At 42.0% G+C, this 22,724-nt stretch overlaps 1 protein-coding gene across 1 annotated transcript in view; it reads left to right on the top strand.

Moving 5' to 3' along the window:
- The window catches only part of CNTNAP4 (contactin associated protein family member 4), a gene marked incomplete at its 5' end in the record, with an annotated part of 280,039 nt that overhangs the window by 59,377 nt on the left and 197,938 nt on the right, over window positions 1-22,724 (top strand). The window contains one exon of the mRNA XM_054177755.1: window positions 4,532-4,725. Coding sequence (XP_054033730.1) covers window positions 4,532-4,725 — 194 coding nt within the window. The remainder of the gene's footprint in view (window positions 1-4,531; window positions 4,726-22,724) is intronic.

Here is a 22,724-nt window from a genome sequence, read left to right as displayed (position 1 = left end):
GTGGATGTGGTAAACAGAGTCTCTACCATGGCGAATCCCATACACAAGTTTCTTGGATACAGTGGGATTTTGGAGACTGCACATTCCTGGATACAGTCAGATTGTGAAACCTCTGTACGATGTGACTCAAAAGAGAAACAGTTTCCAGTGGGGACTTGAACAACAAGCAACCTTTGACCAGATAAAGCAAGAAGTAGTTCAAGCGATGGGTCTGGGACCTGTCCAAGATGATCCAGACATTAAGAACATTCTGTACACAGCTGCAAGTGACAATGGTCCAACCTGGTGCTTGTGACAAAGAGCTCCAGGTGAGACATGAGGACGACCTCTTGGTTTCTGTAGTTGAGGTTACAGAGGTTCAGAGGCAAATTATACTTCAGAACAGAGATTCTAGATGCCTGTGAAGGATTAAATGCCACTTCTGAAGTAATTGGAACTGAGTCATAACTTCTCTTAGCTTCTAGATTAGCAGTTTTGAATTAGATGCTCAGAGGTAAAGGTTCTACAACACAGATGCCACATGATCCAAGTGGATGGCTCTGATAACACAGAGAGCTCGAATGGGAAATCTTGAAAGACCTGGTCTGGCAGAGATGATCACAAACTGGCCAGAAGGCATTAGCTGTAGTAAACCTTCAGAGGAGAAAGTAACTTGTGCTGAGGAGGCTCCTCCTTACAATGACCTTTCTGATGATGAAAAGAAACATGCTTTGTTCACAGATGATTCCTGTCGTCTTGTTGGAAATAAGTGAAGGCGCAAGTCTGCAGTGTGGAGTCCAGCATGCTGAGTTGCAGAGGCAAAAGATGGAGAAGGAGAATCCAGTCAATTTGCTGAATTAAAAGCCTATTTGGGCAGCTGATCTGTGGCAGGACATTTCTGATCGAATCAAGAGAATTCCAGTGAAGGTGACACACATTGATGCTCATATTCCAAAGAACAGAGCTCCTGAGGAACAGAAACACAACCATCAGGCAGATCTAGCTGCAAGAGTTTCTCAAGTAGACACTGACTCTGATTTTGATCTCGACTGGCAGGACCGAAGTGAGATATTCTTAGCTTGGAGGGCTCACAATTCATCAGGACATCAAGGCAGAGATGCAACCTATCAGTGGGCTTGTGACAGATCCATAGACATTTCCATGGATGCTATCACAAAAGTCATCCATGATTGTGACTTTTGGGCTGCTATTAAGCAGGCAATGTCAATTAAGCCCTTGTGGTATGGTGACAGATGTTCCAAGTACAAGTATGGTTGATTGACTACATCACTCTACCACGTTCTCATTCTGGTAAGCAATACGTGCTTACTATGGTAGAGGCAAACACTGGATGGCTGGAAACTTGGTCTCTTCTCCCAGGCAACCAGCACCAGAACAAGGGGACACAGTCTCAAGCTGTGCCAGGGGAGGTTTAGACTCGAGGTGAGGAGAAAGTTCTTCACTGAGCGAGTCATTCGTCATTGGAATGGGCTGCCCAGGGAGGTGGTGGAGTCACTGTCCCTGGAGGTGTTCAACAGGAGATTGGACGTGGCACTTGGTGCCATGGTCTAGTCGTGAGGTCTGTGGAGACAGGTTGGACTTGATGATCCTTGGGGTCTCTTCCAAGCTTAGTTATACTGTGATACTGTGAAAAACATTGCATGAGGCCAAAAGAGATATTCTGCAAAAGCCAGACCTACTGACATGGTTGGAGTTGATTTTGTAGGAAACTCTTATTAGTACTTTTATATGGAACTATTTTTAGTGCTTTTATAAATGTCTGTGTTTAGCTTATGTATGAGGCTGGATTCCATTGATTAAATGGGTTAATGTGCAAGACAATAAATACTATATAGTTTGGCTATTTCAGGCAATAATGTGATTCTGTTGTGTAGCAGCAACAGGATTCATCTACTTCATTAGTTGCAACAGGCCAAATCCTTTGTTGATCTTATGCACCTGTGAATTTGGGAACTAAAATACGGCAAGTGGTAAATTCAATTTAAATTACTAACCACCCCCTCTACGCAGAGTTTCTCAATGGAAACAGACTGATGTGACAGTCTGTGCAGTTACATTTGACTCTTTCAAGTTCAGACTACAACTTCTAAATTATACTTGTTTTCACTAAACAACTAACTTATTCAAAGGAAGAGCATATAGTGTATGAGAACTCATGCCTTGAGAAACTAGTAATTCTGTCCCATTTTCTCAAACTGATGTGCAAACTGGAATTTTTTTGAGTTACAGGATGTGAATTCCTTCAGAATTTTTTTTTTAAAGCAGTCTAAATTATTGGAAAAGCACACAAGTGGAATGTAATGCTTCCCTATAAATCACTGCTGAGACTATCTGTAATTGGTTTTAAATTATACTGTTAAATAGTTAATTTTTAAATAACTAATTCTGATCAAGCAAAAATTCAAGCCCTGTTCAATTACATTTCCCATGACAAAGAGGTTCATAAAGAAACCACAGAAAATTGATATATAAAAAATTCTACAGATACATCCTGTCTCCACTTATGAAGAAATTAATAAAAAGGAGATAAAACAAAATAACAAATTTACATGGTGTTCTAAATCTTGATTTAGATTAAGACATTAAAAAAATGTTTAAAAATAGTTCTGTAGTCTTTAATTGCAGTCATAGATTTAAATCTGATGTATTTTAATTAGTTCATAAATATTACAAAATCACAGAATGTTAGGGGTTGGGAGGGACCTCCAGAAATCATGGAGACCAACCTCTCACCAAAGCAGGATCACCTAGGGCAAGCCACAGAGCAACACATCCAAGTAGGTTTGGAAAGTCTCCAGAGAAGGAGATTCTACCTCTCTGGGCAGCCTGTTCCAGTGCTCCATCACCATAAAGAAGTGTCTCCTTGTAATGAAGTGAAATCATTTGTGTTCTAGCTTATACCCGGTTTTCCTTGTCTTAGCACTGGGCATGACCAAAAAGAGACTATCACCTTCATTTTGACACCCACCTCTCAGATATTTATAGGTGTTGATAGGATACCATCTCAGCCTTCTCTTCTGAAGTCCAAACAGGCCTAGTTCTCTCAGTCTTTCTTCATAGGAGACATTTTCAAGTCCCATCCTTATAGCTCTCTGTTGGACTCCATCATATGTGGATAAAGAAACTGATTCATACACAGAGCTTTATGTATTTCTCTCATCTTTTTTCACTTAAGTCAATTTTTGTGGCTTATGAACAGTTCTATGATTTCCAAACATTTTATTTTAAAATAACAGTTTAAAACCCCTGAGCAACAATTCTTTTTTTTTAATTTTCTTTGTTTTTTTAAGGGAGACAATGTTAAGAACCTGGCTTATAATCCTGAACAGAATTAAGTCATATGTGATGTTTTATTTATGAAATGGTATGAGTCTTGAAGCTTATACAAGATTGGATTGACATTGCCTGTTTCCACATAATATGGTGTTTATTGATAGTTGTGAGAACTCGGTATACCAGTTATGGTTCCATGACTGTATGTTTTAAGAGATTTTCAACAAGCTTCTTATGTTGTCTGAATTGGATCTAAATCTTTGCTTGTAAATTGGATCATTTATCATCTTTTTGTCACTCCCTTCTCTGATGAAAGAGATGCTAGCCATATCTGAATAATTGCAATTTCTGTGAATTATTTTAATAAACCAACAATTTTCCATATTAAGAGATTTTGTAGCCTACTCTTGGGCTTTTCCATCCAGCTTTACAGACAAGGTAGTAATTTCATCAGAGTAATTAAAGGCAAACAAATGAAGACAAGGGAAAACCGAATTAATGAGATGTCTTTCTTCACATCAACATGTCTTTCTAATCAGCTAAAATAACCGTTTTATGTATAGTTACATGGTTTGAATTTAACTTTGTCTTTGTGAACTAGTCTAGTTCCTCACTTAAACTGAATGAGCATGCTTTATACTATCATATTACTTTGCCTGAATGTTGGTTGATCACTTTAAGAGTCAAGTAAATTTATCATCTAACTGCACTTTATTAGTTCATACATGAATCTGTATATCCAGGCCACAAAGGACAGAATCAGGCAGAATCTTTCAGGTTGAGCAGGACTTCAGGACACATTCTAGACAATATAAAAGGAAATCAAGATGCATCTTTAAAAAAAAAATTAAAATCTGAATTTCTGACTTGAAGAGTCTAATTGGTTTTGAAGTACTCGTCTATTCTTTACATTTTATTATAAAAGTTTGAGAGAGGGAAAAGGGAGTGAATAAATTCATGACAACTTTTAATAGTTAGAATTGGTTACATATATCAAGCAACCTGTATAATTTTTTCTAATAATTTCTAAATTATATCCAAAAAGTTTTGTTGTGACTATATGTAAATTAGTACCATAGAATAGTTTGGATTAAAATGTGCCTTTAAATATCAGCTAGTTTCAGACCCCTGCCTTAGACAAGGACATTTTGCACTAGATCAGGTTCCTCAAATGAATCAGTTCATTTTTAGATAGAAAAGTTTTGTGTTAACTTGCTTCTTTTGGGAGTAGATTTTGAACTTTTTCATTCTTTTTAAGGTGCTGGTGGCTGGTCTCCACTTGTGTCCAACAAATATCAATGGCTTCAGATTGATCTTGGTGAAAGAACTGAGATTACTGCTATAGCTACTCAAGGTGGTTACGGGAGCTCCGACTGGGTAACAAGCTACCTTCTGATGTTTAGTGATAGTGGCCAAAACTGGAAGCAGTATCGTCAAGAAGAAAACATTTGGGTATGTTGTTTCAATAATAAGAATTAAGTTTCTGCAGAAGACTTCTATGCTTGTGCTATACATAATGCAAATATAAGCAAAACAGTGAAATGTAAAGAACCACAAAGTAATTTAGATTTTGACAAAGTAGATTTTGACAAAACAAAAGGTTATAGAAAGGAAATAAGCTAATTTAGATTTTGGCAAAATAAAGGTTTGTAGAAATGAAAAAAAGAAACATCAATACCCAAGCTATTGCTCCATAAAGTATCAAGGAGGTGTTCTGAAGGGTAAAAACATTCTGCAACATCTCTTTTTTCTTACAATCTATAGTAGATTCCCCAAAGTATTGATTCTGTTGTGTTACACTTGACTTTTTAATTAAGGGGGGGGGGGGGGGGGGAGGGAAGTAAATGTTTTGGTTTGTTTTCTTTTGTTTTCTGGAAGATTTAATATGATTGCAAAAATATTTGAAGGAACACAAGAAAATTAAAATCATAATTTAATTTAAAATAAATGAAACTAAGCAATATATATTTGTTCATCTAATTAAAAAATTAATTTCTGATATTTTGATCCATTTATCTTTTGTTAGCTTTGTAGCCAAGAATTAATAGGCATTGCTATGCTTATATTTGCATGAATTTTATTGGGAGCAAACTATGTGCTATATCAGGGAGATGATGTTTAAAATCCACATGGAAAATTGAATGATACATGTCTAGACTGGAGTTTCATGCTTCCCTGATCTTCAGTGATTAGTAGCTTGCACAAAAAGAATATTGGTGCTTGTGGTCCATATAATCTTATCCTGTCAAGTTACTTTTATCTTTCAGTATATTTGAAGAAGTAATTAATTTTAAAATTTTACTAGGTTTTAGGCTTCAGCTGTTTCTTGACACAGTTAAACATTATGTTAAAATTTATTCCATTTTATGCACTTTAATTTTGTTGACTTTTAATTCAAAATGTTCTTGTCACTCTTATTGCCAAACCCCATCTATAGTATAATGAGATTATGAAGAGGCTTACTTTTTGCATAATTATTCTTTTTGAATTTGCTGCAATCTTCTGCTTCAGATTGTGTTTTCATAACAAAGAGAAATAAATGAGTTTCTAATCCACATGGCTGTAGGGAGTGAGAGAAGGAAAGCAATCTTCCAAATGTTAAATGAGCATAAGCTGTTACAATATTGTTATTGTCCATCTTCACAAAGACTGATAAAACAAATCTAACATGTAGAGCTGCCTGAAGTTTTTGGTGAACACTGTGTAGAAATTCTGTATTTCTGTTGCAAACTATGATGTAGGTAGCTATTTTTTGACAAACAAAAAGTTCTAGAAGATTGTTAAATATTGATGCAGACATTGGGGTAAGGAAGTTGTTACATCTGTAAGAAGGGAAATGTAAGTCTCCAAATCCATTATCTCAAACAAAAAATAAATATAAATAAATATTTTAATGATTGAAGTACAATTTGGAGATATGACTTGAAGGGAATGATGCATAATTCAAGGATGTAAGTCATTAAATTCAGGGATAGTATATTGATTTTTTCCTAGGGAATATATGTTATCTCTTCTAAAGTAATGTCTAGATGTAACGCTGGAGTGAAATTTCCAAATCTCTGTTCATTTTATTGATTTCTCTGACTGTTATCTGTTTAATTCTTTTAAAATAAAGTGCTCAAGATATTTCAGGCAAGACCTTCTCACCTGCTGTGATAATTGTACCCTCTTTTTAAATCAGTCATTACCCTATCACAAGATTGTTTATCAGAGGTAACTTTTCCTTTTTTTAACTACTACTGGGCATTAAAATGATGCAATATGCTCAGTTTTGACGGTTCTGTGTTGCTGTAAATACTTCATAATTCTTCAGTCTATGAAAGAATTTTCATTTTGTTGTCACTTTTTCTAAACTGAAGCAGAAAAAAATATTTATCTTCTGTCCAATTTCATAGCTGTCTACATTTTATTTTCAATTTCAGAGGTTGGTTTTGAATGGTCACCTTATGGTTTATCTTAACTCAAAGTTCTGAAGGAAGACAAGGGAAAACTGAATTGATGAGATGCCTTCATTCATGCCAATATGTCTTTCTAATTAGCTAAAATAGCCATTTTATGTATAGCTACATGGTTTGAATTAAACTTTGTCTTTGTGAACTAGTCTAGTTCCTCACTTAAACTGAATGAGCATGCTTTATACTATCATATTACTTTGCCTGAATGTTGGTTGATCACTTTAAAAGTCAAGTAAATTTATCATCTAACTGCACTTTATTAGTTCGTACATTAATCTGTATATCCAGGCCACAAAGGACAGAATCAGGCAGAATCATTCAGGTTGAGCAGGACCTCAGGACACATTTTAGACAATATAAAAGGAAATCAAGATTGGGGGTGGGTGGGGGGTGCTCTGTTGGACTGGATGATCTTTGGATATTCTTTCCACTCCCTAACATTCTGTGGTTCTGCGAGTCTGTGATTCTGTGATGGTAACATTTTTATAATTGAGATCCAAAGAGGAATGTTTAGATATCTGCAAATGATCTACTTATAAAAACCTGGGAAGTGTAGTGTTTTCTAATTTTCTTTTGACCTTAGATGTTGACATGGATTAAGTTGAACCTGCTGCTGTTAATCACACCATGCAGTCATACCAGCTTCAAAAAATGAAAATGCTAACTGGAGCAAAGTATTATGGGGCTTCAGATCACAACATGGGAGGCTTCCTGTTCTGCTTGCTGCTTCTGTGTTCCAAGTTCTTGGGTGCTGCATGTTTTCTACAAGCATGGTGGTGTAGCAGGTGGGAGTCAGGTAGCACTGGTTTTGGTTTTCTGGTTTATGCTGTTGTGTTTTTATCCTGTATATTTTACTGCTCTTCTGCAAATAGGCTAAGATAAGGTAATCACGCACTGTACTATTAGATCAACTAGATTATTAGCTAAGGTAATTATGCATTTTGCTTATGATATTTTATATTAAACTCCTACCTCTTTATCTCCCCTGGCATCAGGACCTGCTCCCTTAAAAAAAAAAAAGAGGAGGCTAACTGTCATTGGTGATTCCCTCCTGAGGGGAACAGAAGGCCCTATATGTCAGCCAGACCCTACTCACAGGGAAGTTTGTTGCCTCCCAGGAGCTAAGGTTAAGGATATTACCAGAAGGATGCCCAGTTTGGTGCAGCCCTCTGACTACTACACCTTACTAGTTATGCAGTTAGGGAATGATGATGTTGCAACCAGAACTCCCAGGGCTATCAAGAATGACTTTAGGGCCCTGGGGGATCTCATTGAGGGGTCAGGTGCACAAATAATTTTCTCATCTATACTCTTAGTTACAAGAGGGAACACCATAAGGAACAGGCCAGCAGCCATAGTCAACAAGTGGCTTAGAGGCTGGTGTAGTCAAAAGAATTTCAGGTTTTTTGATCTTGAAAAACTTTCTACTGCACCAGGTCAGCTGGCAATAGAGGAGGAAAAAGATCAGAGTGTATGAAAATAGCCTGTTCCTCAAAGGGAAAAAGATTCTAGGAAGGCAACAACACAGCAGAGAGGAGACAGTCTAGGAGGTTCTTAGAGTGCATGGAGGACAGCTTCTTATCCCAGGCACTCCGAGAGCCTACCAGGGGTAAGGCTATGCTTGACCTCCTCTTCACCAACAGGGAAGGGCTGGTGGGTGATGTGGTGGTCAGAGGCTGTTTAGGGGCCAGTGGCCACGAGATAATTGAATTTTCAGTATTCGGGCAAGCTAAGAGGGGCAGCAAGAAGACCTCCACTCTGGACTTCTGGAGGGCAGACTTCAGGTTACTCAAGGAACTAACTCAGAAGGTTCCTTGGGAAACAGTCCTTAGAAACAAAGGGGTCCAGGACAGCTGGGACTACTTCAAGGAGGAACTCTTGAAGGCGCAGGAACAGGCTGTGCCAATGTGCTGGAAGATGAGCCACCGGGGCAGATGGCCAGCCTGGATGGGTAATGAGCTTCTAAAAGAACTAAGGGTAAAAAAGAGGGTGTATCATCTTTGGAAGAAAGGTGAGGCAACCCATGAAAAGTTTAAGGATGTTGCTAGGTCTTGTAGGAAGAAAATTAGGGAGGCAAAAGCACATTTGGAGCTTAGACTGGCCTCTGCTGTGAAGGAAAACAAAAAGTCCTTCTATAAATACATGAATAGCAAGAGGAAGGGAAAGGTCAGCCTTCACTCCTTGGTGGACACGGAGGGGAACGTTGTAACAAAGGATGAGGAGAAGGCAGAGTTACTTAACACCTTCTTTGCCTCAATTTTTTCTAGCAGGACAGAATGTCTTCCAGACAGCTGGCCTGCAAAGCTGGCAGAAGGGGTCAGGGAGCAGCATAGTTTTTCTCTTTTCCAGAATGGGGTAGTTGGTGATCTGCTTAGCCAGTTGGATCCCCACAAGTCCATGGGACCAGATGGGATCCATCCTAGGGTGCTGAGAGAGCTGGCAGATGAGCTGGCCAAGCTGCTCTCCATCATTTTTCAGCAGTCCTGGCTCACTGGAGACATCCCAGATGACTGGAAGCTGGCCAACGTGGTGCCCACCCACAAGAAGGGCCGGTTGGATGAGCCAGGGAATTACAGACCTGTCAGCCTGACCTCAGTGCCAGGCAAGATTACGGAAAAGGGCATCTTGAGTGCAATCACACAGCACTTACAGGATGGCCAAGGGATCAGGCCCAGCCAGCATGGATTTAGGAAGGGCAGGTCATGCCTGACCAACCTGATCTCCTTCTATGATCAGGTGACCTGCCTGGTGGATGTGGGGAGGCCTGTGGATGTAGTCTACCTGGACCTCAGCAAGGCCTTTGACACTGTCCCCCATGGCAGACTCCTGGCCAAGCTGTCAGCCCATGGCTTGGATGGGAGCACACTGCGATGGGTTAGGAACTGGCTGGAGGGCCAAGCCCAGAAAGTGGTGGTGAATGGTGCCACATCCAGCTGGCAGCCAGTCACTAGTGGTGTACCCCAAGGATCAGTGCTGGGCCCCATGCTCTTTAACATCTTTATTGATGATCTGGATGAGGGCATTGAGTCCATCATCAGTAAATTTGCTGACGACACCAAGCTGGGGGCAGGAGTTGATCTGCTGGAGGGTAGAGAGGCTCTGCAGAGGGACCTCGACAGGCTGGACAGATGGGCAGAATCCAACGGCATGAGATTGAACACATCCAAGTGCGGGGTTCTGCACATTGGCCACAGCAACCCCATGCAGTGCTACAGGCTGGGGTCAGAGTGGCTGGAGAGCAGCCAGGTGGAGAGAGACCTGGGGGCGCTGCTTGATGGTAAGCTGAACATGAGCCTGCAGTGTGCCCAGGAGGCTAAGAAAGCCAATGGCATCCTGGCCTGCATCAAGAACAGTATGGCCAGGAAGAGCAGGGAGGTCATTCTGCCCCTGTACGCTGCACTGGTTAGGCCACACCTCGAGCACTGTGTCCAGTTCTGGGCTCCTCAATTTAGGAAGGATATTGACTTGCTGGAGCGTGTCCAGAGAAGGGCAACAAGGTTGCTGAGGGGCTTGGAGCACAAGCCCTATGAAGAGAGACTGAGGGAGCTGGGGTTGCTTAGCCTGGAGAAGAGGAGACTCAGGAGTGACCTTATTGATCTCTACCTGAAGGGGGGTCGTAGTCAGGCAGAGGTTGGTCTCTTCTCCCAGGCAACCAGCACCAGAAGAAGAGGACACAGTCTCAGGCTGCGCCAGGGAAGGTTTAGGCTGAAAGTTAGGAGGAAGTTTTACATAGAGAGAGTGAGTGCCCATTGGAATGGGCTGCCAGAGGAGGTGGTGGTGTCGCAGTCACTGGGGGTGTTCAGGGCAAGGTTTGACAGGATGCTTGGTTCCATGGTTTAGTTGATTAGGTGGTGTTGGATAATAGGTTGGACACGATGATCTTGAAGGTCTCTTCCAACCTGGTCTATTCTATTCTATTCTATTCTATTCTGTTCTGTTCTGTTCTGTTCTATCTCAACCTTGATTTGTGCGTGTTAGTCTTTCTCTCACTTTTGTGTTGGGGGAACAGGCTGGTTAGCCCTTGTGGTAAACCATTACAGGTGTTTGTCCTGGTTTAGACCCAGGAGCTACTCTAGACTAGAGAACAGAAAGATACTCTACTCCTTTTGTGTAGTATAAACAAAAAAAGGCTGCACAGCTAGATTGGAAGTTTAATTGGAAATTCCCTTTACAAATACACATGCAGAAGGCATTCACAAAATAGGCTGAGTCTACCAGAATCTTCCAGAATCTTCCACCCCTACCAGCCTCAGCAGGCCCAAGAGTAGGCCATAACTGAACCCTCACCCCTTCTCAGGCCTACAAGGCCTTGTGATGCAGCTCCAAATTCCCCCTATCAGCCAGAGCTGTTCACCCCCCACAAACCATGTGATAAAGTGGCATACAAGCTCTTCTTGAGAAGACAGAAGAGAGACATATCAGCCAGGCATTGACTTAAATAGGGTGATACCAGAAATTGGAATAGAATAGCAACATTACAATATCCTGAGATAGCCAAGTCCATCTCTTAGGAATCTCTGCCTCTTTGGAGGACTTTGTCTTTATGCCCTTCTTAAAGGTACCTGCACCTTAAACCACCACATGAATGATGTGCAACTAACTTACTCCTCCTTCATCTGCAAAATGTTCCATTGTCTCCTGTACATAGATGTTATGCAGCTAGGTGAGTTGAACCTCTCATCTGTTGTGGCTGTTAAATGTAATTTGTTTTTACTTCTCTGCAAATATGGAATTTATTTAGAAGTAACAGTGACTGTAGTCTTTACCCCTGTGATATACCTTGATCTCAGTCTTCTCACTGGCAGTTTACTAATGACCTAAATATATGCCTTACTTGTTGTCTTGTACCGGTTAAAAGTTTATATTTCATGTGTAGTTTATTTATTTATGGTTAAAATACTTTAATTACTGAAGATACCTCTGAGTACTTTACAGTTACTGGGAGTGGTCTCACTGTAAGTATGTATTGTTAAATATAGTTTAGTATATTTTTTTTGGTAGTTCTTTACCTAGTTTCACAAAAGAAATCCATTTGCACACTCATTTTGGTTGCTTTCTTCACTGGCAGGATTATCACTATCACTTTTCTGTGCTTGATACTTAAGATTTTTCAGGAAGCAATTTCTAGGTTCAGTATTAACATTTTTTTTTAAAGTTTGGTCCAGTCTGGTAAAGATATATTAAGTGAAAAAGAAAATTGTGTGTCATCACCTGTAGTTTACCTAAAAAGAATCTCATACTGTAATTGACAGTTTGTTTTACTTATTTGAACCTCTCAATCCTTTTAACTAGTTTAGTTTCTAGTTTCCTTAATCTGGAACTTTCCATTGTGGCAATTCATTTTACAGGATGAGAAATTTCTGCTAAACCTTAACACCACAAGTATACAGTATGTGTATTCCAAAGTTGCAAAATGTATCATTGTCACCAAAATGTTTTCAGGAAGATTCATTAAAATAACAATAGGTTCAGTCATGGCATCACTGTTGTTGAAAACATTAGCTATAAAAATCTATTATACAAAAATAAGAGCCACTGACTAGAAGGATGAGAATCAGGAAGAGAGTAATGCAGAAGAATGATTATCAAAATCCATGCAGGCTGCAGTTAAATTTTCTGCTGTAATTGAATTACGTTGAAGATTCTCAGAATCTGAAAGTGACAGATGGTACTTGAGAGTTTAAGAGCACATAAACAAATCACCTTTAAATTTTTTTGTGTTGTTAGTTGAATACCAAATGTACTCCTTTTCACAGAGTAAGTAGAAAGGTATTACTCCATAAGCTTTTGTAGTTTTACCTATTTGCATATTTTTTTTCCATTTCACCCTTATCATATTGAATATGACATAAATAGTTCCATATATATATGTGTGTGTGTGTGTGTATACGCATCTATATGTAGATGTATATATTGTAGAATGATTTAGGTTGGATGGGACATTGAAGATCATCTAGTTCTAACCCCCCTGCCATGGGTAGGGACAACTTCCACTGGACCAGTTTGCTCAAGACAGCATCCAACCTGGCCTTGAACACCTTCAGGGAGGACACAATCTCACATTTGCTCACTCTTTTTACATTTTCTTAAAGCATTTCATCACAGAGATTCTACCAATGTCACTGATTGTCTTAGCCTTGGTCAGTAATGGGTCTGTCTTGGAAATGACTGGCATAGGCATGGAGGACATGGGGGAAACTTTCTTACTTTTCTGCTCAAAACTTGTAACAAAAATTTAAAGGCATAGCCAAAACCCACCACATCTGGCAAGTACAATGTTGGGGAAATTTCAGCCCACCACACTGCAATACTAATTGTTGCCTATTCAACATGGGGCACTGCTTGATTCATTAATTCCTGCTCAGATTAAGGAAGCCAAAATAAAGCTGTGGAACTTTGTGAAGGCACTGTTTGGGAGTGTTGGTGATTATTAGCTTGGTCTTGTAAGTCATGTGAAATATGGTAATTTTTTGGTACATATTCCACCAGAGTTTCTGGAGTTTATGATCCTCATAACTGTGTGTTATTGAAATGATATGAACCCTATGGTGGTTTGTCTACTGTGTTTGAATTTGCTGTCTTTAGTTGTGATATTAGAGCTGGCTATAGTGTTGTGGAGAGAAAGATGTAAAACGAGGCAGGTCCTTGACTTTTCTGCAGGCAGCATTAAGGAGCAAAGTCCTAACAAAGAAATAGATTCAGATCATAGTGGGGGAAGTGCAAAACATCATGTGGCCCACTGATAAAGAAATATGCAATAATGAGGAATCATAGAATCATAGAATGAATAAGTTTGGAAAACACCTCAAAGATCATCAAGTCTAACCTGTTACCAGAGACCTCATGACTACTAAACCATGGCACCAAGTGCCACGTCCAATCCCCTCTTGAACACCTCAAGGGATGATGACTCCACCACCTCACTGGGCAGCCCATTCCAATGGCTAACAACTCTCTCTGTGAAGAACTTTCTCCTCACCTGGAGCATAAACTTCCCCTGGTGAAGCTTGAGACTGTGTTCCCTTCTTCTGGTGCTGGTGGCTAGAGAGAAGAGACCAACTACCTTCTGGTGACAGTCACCCTTCAGGTAGCTGTAGACAGCAATAAGGTCTCCCCTGAGCCTCCTCTTCTCCAGGCTAAACAATCCCAGCTCCCTAAGCCTCTCTTCGTAGGGCTTGTGCCCGAGGCCTCTCACCAGCCTTGTTACCCTTCTCTGGACACGTTCAAGTGTCTCAATGGTCTTCTTAAACTGAGGGGCCCAGAACTGGACACAGGACTCAAGGTGCAGCCTAACCAGTGCAGTGTACAGGGGCAGAATGACCTCCCTGCTCCTGCTGGCCACACTATTCTTGATGCAGGCCAGGATGCCATTGGCCTTCTTGGCCAGCTGGGCACACTCCTGGCTCATGTTTAGGTGGCTGTCAGCCAGCACCCCCAGGTCCCTTTGTTTGACAGCTCTCCAGCCACTCTGACCCCAGCCTGTAGGTCTGCATGGGGTTGCTGTGGCCAATGTGCAGCACCCAGCACTTGGATTTGTTAAATGTCATCTTGTTGGACTCTGCTCATCTGTCCAGTCAGTCGAGGTCCCTCTACAGAGCCCTTCAACCCTCTAACACATCAACATCTTCTCCCAACTTGGTGTCATCTGCAAATTTGCTGATGACTGATTCAATTTCCTCATCCAGATCATCAATGAAGATATTAAAGAGGATGGGGCCCAGCACTGATCCCTGGGGGACTCCACTGGTGGCTGGCCGCCAGCTGGATGTGGCACCATTCACCACCACTCTCTGGGCTCGGCCCTCCAGCACAGAGTGCCGCTGTCTAAGCCACGGGCTGACAGCTTGGCCAGGAGTTACCTGTGGGGAAAGGTGTCAAAGGCCTTGCTGAAGTCCAGATAGACTGCATCAACAGCCTTTCCCCACATCCATCAGGTGAGTCACCTGATCATAGAAAGAGATCAGGTTAGAGAGGCAGGATCCATGTTGGCTGGACCTGAGCCTTTGGACATACTTCAGGTGTGCAGTGGTTGCCCCCAAGATGATCTGTTCCATAATTTTCCCTGGCACTGAGGTCAGGCTGACAGGCCTGTAGTTTCCAGGTTCCTCCATCCGACCCTTTTTGTGGATGGGGGATACGGGTACCTCTGCATACTCTGCCACAGCAAAATAAATCCCCCAAAACACAGGCAGGTACAAACCATAGCAGCACTGGAGAAAAAACAATGATGGGAGCAAGCTGTTAGTCCATGTGGCAGCAGCAAAGAGCCCTGTTCAGTGGCAAGTGTTGTCCTAGATAATGACCCATATGGTAAAGTTTCACATAACAATGATGTGGAAGTACTGAGCTGTATTAATTATGTTTTGAAGAATGTATACTGTGGAAGCGTGCTGGAAGACTCACCAATATATAAAATATAGCCGGTGGCAACTGCAATCCTGGGTGTGCTGGCAAAGGCAGTTGTGACCGTTTGAGGCTGTGCCTTTAAGAAAGGGACAGTACTGGGACACTATGGCTGAATGTTTTTGTAAATATTAATACTCTAAACGAATTTCATTGGTAGATTGGTAGAATGTAGCTTTAAGTTTTAGTGCAGCTGGAACTTTCCTCAGTTCGGTTCCTCTTTGCTCTCCTTTTCCAGGCTTGCTGCTTCTGGGCATCTGGCCAGAAGGGCCCCAGACAACAGATAAGCATTAATCCAGAACTAATATTTCTTGCTACTAAAATTCTTCTTTCTTATAACTGCCTTTTTCTCTCTCTAACCCCTCTTGGGGAAAAAAGAGAGGTAGGGGGAGAGAAAGGGATACAGGGGGAACCCCCCACTGTCCGGAGGTGGGGGGGGCGGCCTGTTCCTGTATCCTCCTTTGCTGTATATTTCTGTATATATTGTAAATACTGTATATTTGTGTACATAAATTCCCTGCATCTCACATTGCTTTGTAAATACAGCATTCCCTTTTGCTTCACTGGCTGAGTTAGCTATGGTCTCCTTATTCCTACTTAGTGAGCGAGGGAAAGCTGGGCCTTCTCTCTCAACCCACCACAGCAGTGGCACTGGCCGTTTTGCCCATAGCCCGTGAACAAGTGGCAGCAGTAGTACTGGTGGTGGCAGACCCAGCACCAGTGCCTGTAGTGGTGGCGGCGACAGCTTCAGAGGTGGTGGCCATTTTTGAGGCAGTTAGACTTCCAGCCCCTGCAGTTGGAATGGAAGTGAGTCCAGCAGCAGCAGGAGGGTCCCAAAGAGCACCTGATGATGCTGTTTCTGTGCAAGACGCCTGTGCTTCTTCTGGTTCCACTGGGAATTTCCAAGTAGCACCAGTATAATTGGTTGCTGCTCTGGACAAGAAGTTTGATAAAAATGATCCTTCAGATGAGGAAGAGAAAGTCTGTCTTTAAGATCTAGCTAGATTAGGGAAGCCACAAATGGGTGATGGAGATGCAGGACAGGATGCAACTGTTAAGTGAGCTTGGACTTCCGGAGGACAAACTTCAACTTAAGAACATTTTTCAGAAAGTTCCCTAGGTAGCAGCCCTTAACAACAAAGGTGTCTGGGATGGTTGGACCTACTTCAAACAGGAGCTCCTGAAAGCACAGGAACTGGTAGTTCCCATGTGCCAAAAAATGAGCCGGCAGGGAAGGAGACAGGCCTGGATGGGCAAGGAGCAGGAATTAAGGGGAAAAAAGAGGGTATATTACCTTTGGAAGGAGGGGAAGGCTTCTTGTGATACATTTAAGGATGTTGTTAGATAATGCAGGAGAAAAATTAGAGAGTCAAAAGCTCAGATAGAACTTAAGCTGCCCACCTCTGTGAAAGATAATAAAAAGCATTTTTATAAATATATTAATGCTAAAAAGAGGGGCAAGGGGAACCTCCACTCCTTATTGGACCTGGAGGGGAACATTGTAACTAAAGATGAGGAAGAGGCTGAGGTTTAAAATACCTTCTTTGCCTCAGTTTTCAACAGTAATGCAGGAGGATTTCAGGACAAGTGGCCTCCTGAGCTGGGTGATGGGGTCAGGGAGTAGTGTACTGCCCCGGAAATCGACGAGGAATTAGTTTGGGACTTGCTGAGCCACTTGGATACTCACAAGTCCATGGGACCAGATGGGATCCATCCTAGGGTGCTGAGAGAGGCAAATGAGCTGGCCAAGCCACTCTCCATCATTTTCCACCAGTCCTGTCTCACTGGAGAGGTCCCAGATGACTGGAAACTGGCCAGTGTGGTCCCCATCCACAAGAAGGGTCAGATGGAGGAACCTGGAAATTACAGGCCAGTCAGCCTGACCTCAGTGCCAGGGAAAATTATGGAACAGATCATCTTGGGGGCAACCACTGCACACCTGAAGGATGTCCAAAGGTTCAGGTCCAGCCAACATGGATTTAGGAAGGGCAGGTCCTGCCTCTCTAACCTGATCTCCTTCTAGGATTAGGTGACCCGCCTGGTGGATGTAGGGAGGCTTGTGGATGTAGTCTACCTGGACTTCAGCAAGTCCTTTGATACTGTTCCCCACAGCAAACTGCTAGCCAAGCCATCAGCTCGTGACTTGGACAGCAGCACTCTGTTCTGGGTTAGGAACTGGCTGGAAGGCCAAGCCCAGAGAGTGGTGGTGAATGGTGCCACATCCAGCTGGCGGCCAGCCACCAGTGGAGTCCCCCAGGGATCAGTGCTGGGCCCCATCCTCTTTAATATCTTCATTGATGATCTGGATGAGGAAATTGAATCAGTCATCAGCAAATTTGCAGATGACACCAAGTTGGGAGAAGATGTTGATGTGTTAGAGGGTTGAAGGGCTCTGTAGAGGGACCTCGACTGACTGGACAGATGAGCAGAGTCCAACAAGATGACATACAAATCCAAGTGCTGGGTGCTGCACATTGGCCACAGCAACCCCATGCAGACCTACAGGCTGGGGTCAGAGTGGCTGCAGAGCTGTCAAACAGAAAGGGACCTGGGGGTGCTGACTGACAGCCACCTAAACATGAGCCAGGAGTGTGCCCAGCTGGCCAAGAAGGCCAATGGCATGGCCTGCATCAAGAATAGTGTGGCCAGCAGGAGCAGGGAAGTCATTCTGCAGTGTTTTAGTCATGAGGTCTGTGGTGACAGGTTGGACTTGATGATCTTTGAGGTCTCTTCCAACCCTGGTGATTCTGTGATATGACTCCTAGTAGATCAGGAAGTAAAGGTAGTGCTTCTGATCATACACAAGATTTTTACAGGGAGTCCTAGAGGACAGCAGGATGAAGAAGATGAAGATGATGATGACATATAGTCAGCTAATACATCCAGGCAGGAAACTGGGCATGTAAGTTTACATTAGAGATGACACTGAGGCAATAATTATCCCCTTAGGAAAATGCTTTGACACAGGTGCTCCTGATTTAGCATTGGGTGACAAGCCAGTGCCTCAGCTATGAACCCTTGCCAAAGATAGCAAAATTGACAAACATTTAGGCAGTTGTCTTGGTAACATTTCTCTGTAGGCATGCCTTCTACTGGCTGTCCTAATGAAATGCCCTTCCAGGGATGACCTCCCATGGAAACCACAGAAATGGAACATGATAGATGAGGGAATTAAGTATTTGAGAGAGTTTGCTGTGAGACAAGTAATTTATGGAAATCACGGTATCCTGAATTGTGATGAAATTCCTATGGGAACAGTTCTTGCCAAAAAGCTCATCAAACTTGCCTTCCAAATTATGCTGCTATTCTGGCAAGCAGAATTGTGCAAGAAATTATGATGGAGCACCTCCTGCTGTTGGCTATTTCACTGACCAAATGAGGCAATTGGAAGATAGTCTCATTCATGTTCCTTTGGTCTCAGCCATTGAAACTACATCTGAAGAGATAAACAATTGCGTGAATGAGCTGAAGGAGGAATTCAAAACCTCCATATCCAAATTGGTGAAGGGGGATGATCTCAATACCTCCACTTCCAAATGCATGTAAGTTTCAGCTGTTAGACATCATCCTATAAGGCCCTTTCAAACTAGGTCATAGACAACAGAGGCAATCACATGGGCATCTTTGGATAACCCTATGTCACCAGTTTGGTGAAAACATGAATAGGTGGGATGGTCAACCAACTTCTGCTCTTTTCAGGAGATTATGGGAGCTGCAGAGCAGCAGAGCTTAAGGTAGAAATACCAGAAGGTGTGGTGGTTTAGGCTGGGTGCTGGCCCAGATGCCACTGCGCAGGCCACACCTGGGAGGTCCCAAGGGGTGGGCCCAGCCCAGGGGGGTGGTCACAGGGACCAGGTATTCCATTCCCATAATGCCCTGCTCCCCTATAAAAAGTCCATGCGGGGTCTTCACTTCCTCTTTCATCCCCTGCTGCTGCCTAGGTAAAATGGCGTGAGCTGCCTCCCTTGGGCCTGCCCAGGCCCAAGGCTGGGTTGGGGGGAGAGGTGGGGGAAGAGCCCTGGGGGGGGGGTTGGGTGCATCCCCAGGTGGGGATGGGATGTTCTGGGGTATGTTCTGGGATCTCTCTCTTTGTCACGGTGCTTGTGGGTCTCTGTAAAACTTTCATTGTTGTTTATTGTTGTTTTCCTATTTAAACTTTCCATCACTTTTGCAATCCGTTTGCCTGAGTCGTTATTTCTGCCTGTGGTGGGGAGGGGACCTGCCCCAACCCATTACAGAAGGGTAGCTGATACTTCCTCAGTTTCCCAGAACTACTCTAATAGCTCCAAAAGTAATCTAGCACTAGGTGCTGTGTCAACTGTGCTTGGGCATGTAATGCCCATAATTAGGGGATGAGCCAATCAGTGGTGGTGATAGTGGCTCTATGATAACATAATTAAGAACTGGAAAAAGTCGCTGTGCAACAGCAATTGAAGTGGGAGGGAGAAGTGAGAAAATATGAGGAAAACAACTTGTTTGTTTGTTTGTTTGTTTGTTTTTCCCCCTCAGGTAAGTGAATCCTTAAAAACATGCAGAAGCCATTTAGTTACATTTTCTCTCTTCCCTCTATAATAAAGTTAAAGCTCCAGACACCATTATCACCTCAAATAAATTTGGCCAGTGCAAATTTTGGCAAGATTTTGTGGGCTGATAAAGTATAGGATATTAAAGTGGTGATTATATGAAGGAATATGTTTTGCCCATTACCCCAAGGCTATGACCATAGAAGAGTCCCAAATCTGTTGGTTTTAGAGAGAGATCCAAACACAGTCAATGGGGGGGGGCAAGAAAAAAATACTTAAAGGAGGGATTTTTCTTGGTTTTTTAACCTATCAAAGACAAACTGAACTATGGGCAGGTTGCAGAGCTTATAACTACAGAGTACTTAATTAACAATCGACTCATATAACTTGTTTTGGTTTTGCTTTCTTAATGTTTTTATGAGAGTGTTCATGATCTGCCAGTTGAAAATTTCCTCCCTTTTTGAACTTTTCTTCCTATCTTAATTCTCTGTCGGTTTTTGTAAAAGCAGACTGAAGTAAATCCTAGATTCCAGAAGCTGAGCATCTAGAAACATCAAAGTTGAAATGAATCTGTAAAACTGTGTAGCTTGATTTAACCCATTAGCTTGTGATTAGTCATGATATCTTCACTTCTTACACTCATGTTGAAAGGTGTTATTTCAGTGATCTGGAAAATTAGCAAGGATTTGTGCTGATCTCAACAGAAAACATTTTCCATTTAATATTTATATCACTGAGATTTACAAGCACTCTGGTTTCTCTTTCTGGCTATCATCATGTCCTAGGACACAGCGTATGGAAAGTAGAAAGAAAGCATGTCAGATTTAGTCTTTGTGATTACTAGACTCAAAAAATGGTTGTCATAAATTACGCATGATCTAATTTGTACATCAGTAGTATGGTAGTAATTAATCCAAATTAGAAACTTTATCACTTTAGATTTTCTCTTAGTGAAAAGAAGATAAATATCAAATTGTAAGAGGATCTGAACCATTGTCTTCATTTTGCCATGTGTCTCTTATTTTTTTTTCTCCTGTGGCGAGACCCTTACATTAGATTTCTTAGTGAAATACTCTTATATATGCTTAGTATAAATAACCGTTGTTAACATGTTGCTCTTGAGATAAGGAGAGTTTAATAGAATAACAAAAAGGAAGAAAGAACAACAAATAATAATAGTAATGAAGTGAAATATAAGGAGAGTGATGTAAAACACAAATGTCTTTCCTGTCACTGTTGATGTTTGCCATGTACAAGAGAAGCCACTGCACCAGAAACCTGCCTTTCATGAACTCATCCTGATAGGGACTGATCTCCTGCTTCTCCTATGTATGCCATGAAATAGCATTCAAGATAATCTGCTTGTATTTGGTTTGGCTAAGCTGGAGTTAGTTCTCCTTAGAACATCTTTCTAGTGTTGTGTTTTGCAGTGCTGTAGCTGTGTGTTGATAAAGCACCAGCGTTTTGGCTACAGCTGAATGAGCCCCCAGGCTGTGTTTTTCCAACATATCCCCACCCCAGGAGTACACTGAGGGGTGGGCAAGATCTTGGAAGGAGATACATCCAAGCCAACTGACTCAAATTGGCCAAAGAGGTATTCCACGCCACATGACATCAGCTCAGATATATATACAAAGTGAAAGAATCAAGTATGGGGATACTCACCTATGGTGTCTGTCCTTCAGAGCAACCATTATGCATGTTAGAGCACTGCTTCCTGGGACTGAAAGTCATCTTCTGCTGACGGGAAGTAGAGAATAGCATCTCTTTGCTTTTGCTTCTGTGCACAGGCTTTTGGTGCTTAGCATTAGTAAATTGCTTCTATCTTATTCCTGTCCTTTTGTTATATTTTCCCTTCCCCCCTGTCCATCTGTGAAGGGGAGTGATAAAGCAGCCTTGGTAGGCATTTCACTCCCACTGAGGGTCAAACCACCGCACTGCTCCATAACTTTCCCTGACACAAAGGTCAGACTAATACACTGACCATTTTCCCAGATTTTTTTGTGGATGGGTGCCACATTTGCTAGCCTTCAGTTGACTAGGATGTCCCTAGTTAGCCAGAAGCCCTGATCAATAATGTGGCTTGGTGAACATTTCTGTAGACTCCCTTCGCAACTTCACATGAATCTTATCTAGCCCCATAAACTACTATGTGTTTTTCCTTAAGTTCAAGTGAAACTTCCTCTGCTCTAGTTTGTATCTAATGTCCTTTGTCCTGTCACTAGCCACCACTGAAATGAACCCACCCTCATAACTTCCACTCTTTAGGTATTCATATGCATAAATAAGAGCCCTCTCAGTCTTCTCTTTTCCAGGCCAAATAGCCTCACGTCTCTCAGCCTCTCCTTGTAAGAAAGATTTTCCATCCCTCTATTTGTTTTGAGGCCCTCACTTGGTCTCCATCCAGTAGTTCCCTTGAGCTGAGGAGCAAAGTAATGATGTCAGACATTCTTAATGTGGAAGCAATTTTATGTTCCAATTTGGTAACTGTTGAGGAATGGCTTGAACTGCAGGGACATGGTTCTATGGAACAGCTGCTTGAACAAAAAGTGTAGGCCGGACTCCATCTTGTTGTTTACTGCTCACAGTAAGCTAGTGTGCTGATGCAGCAAGGCCACCATAGCCTTGTGGCTGTGCTTGCAGCTGCTTGCAAGATAACAGTATGTGAAACAAAGTATATGTTAGACAAAGGACTACTGAGAAAGAACTTGTGAAGTTGCACGTAGGCCTAACCGCAAGGAGGTTGAACATTATAATGTAACCCTGGACTAATAGCCAATAGAATAATGACATTTGTGCATATTTAGCTGAGATGCTTTATAAGCCGTGCTTTTGAACAATAAAGTTGAAGCTTGCTTATCAATCATATTGATTGCTGCGAGTCTTTCCCTCACCCCCCTCGCTGATGGACTTCTCTTCCCGACAGGTAACTAGAACTACAGTTCTTCAAAACAGATTACTGGAAGAGAAAAATTTCTGGCATGTTGACAGTAAGATGGAAATATATCCAAATCTTCAATTTTTTGATCTTGGGAAGGATCTCATGGAGAGATGATCTGTATGAGGGCAT

The sequence above is a fragment of the Dryobates pubescens genome, chromosome Z (genome assembly GCF_014839835.1).
Source record: "Dryobates pubescens isolate bDryPub1 chromosome Z, bDryPub1.pri, whole genome shotgun sequence".
Classification (NCBI taxonomy): Eukaryota; Metazoa; Chordata; class Aves; order Piciformes; family Picidae; genus Dryobates; species Dryobates pubescens.
This window is presented reverse-complemented; position numbering and strand designations above follow the sequence as displayed.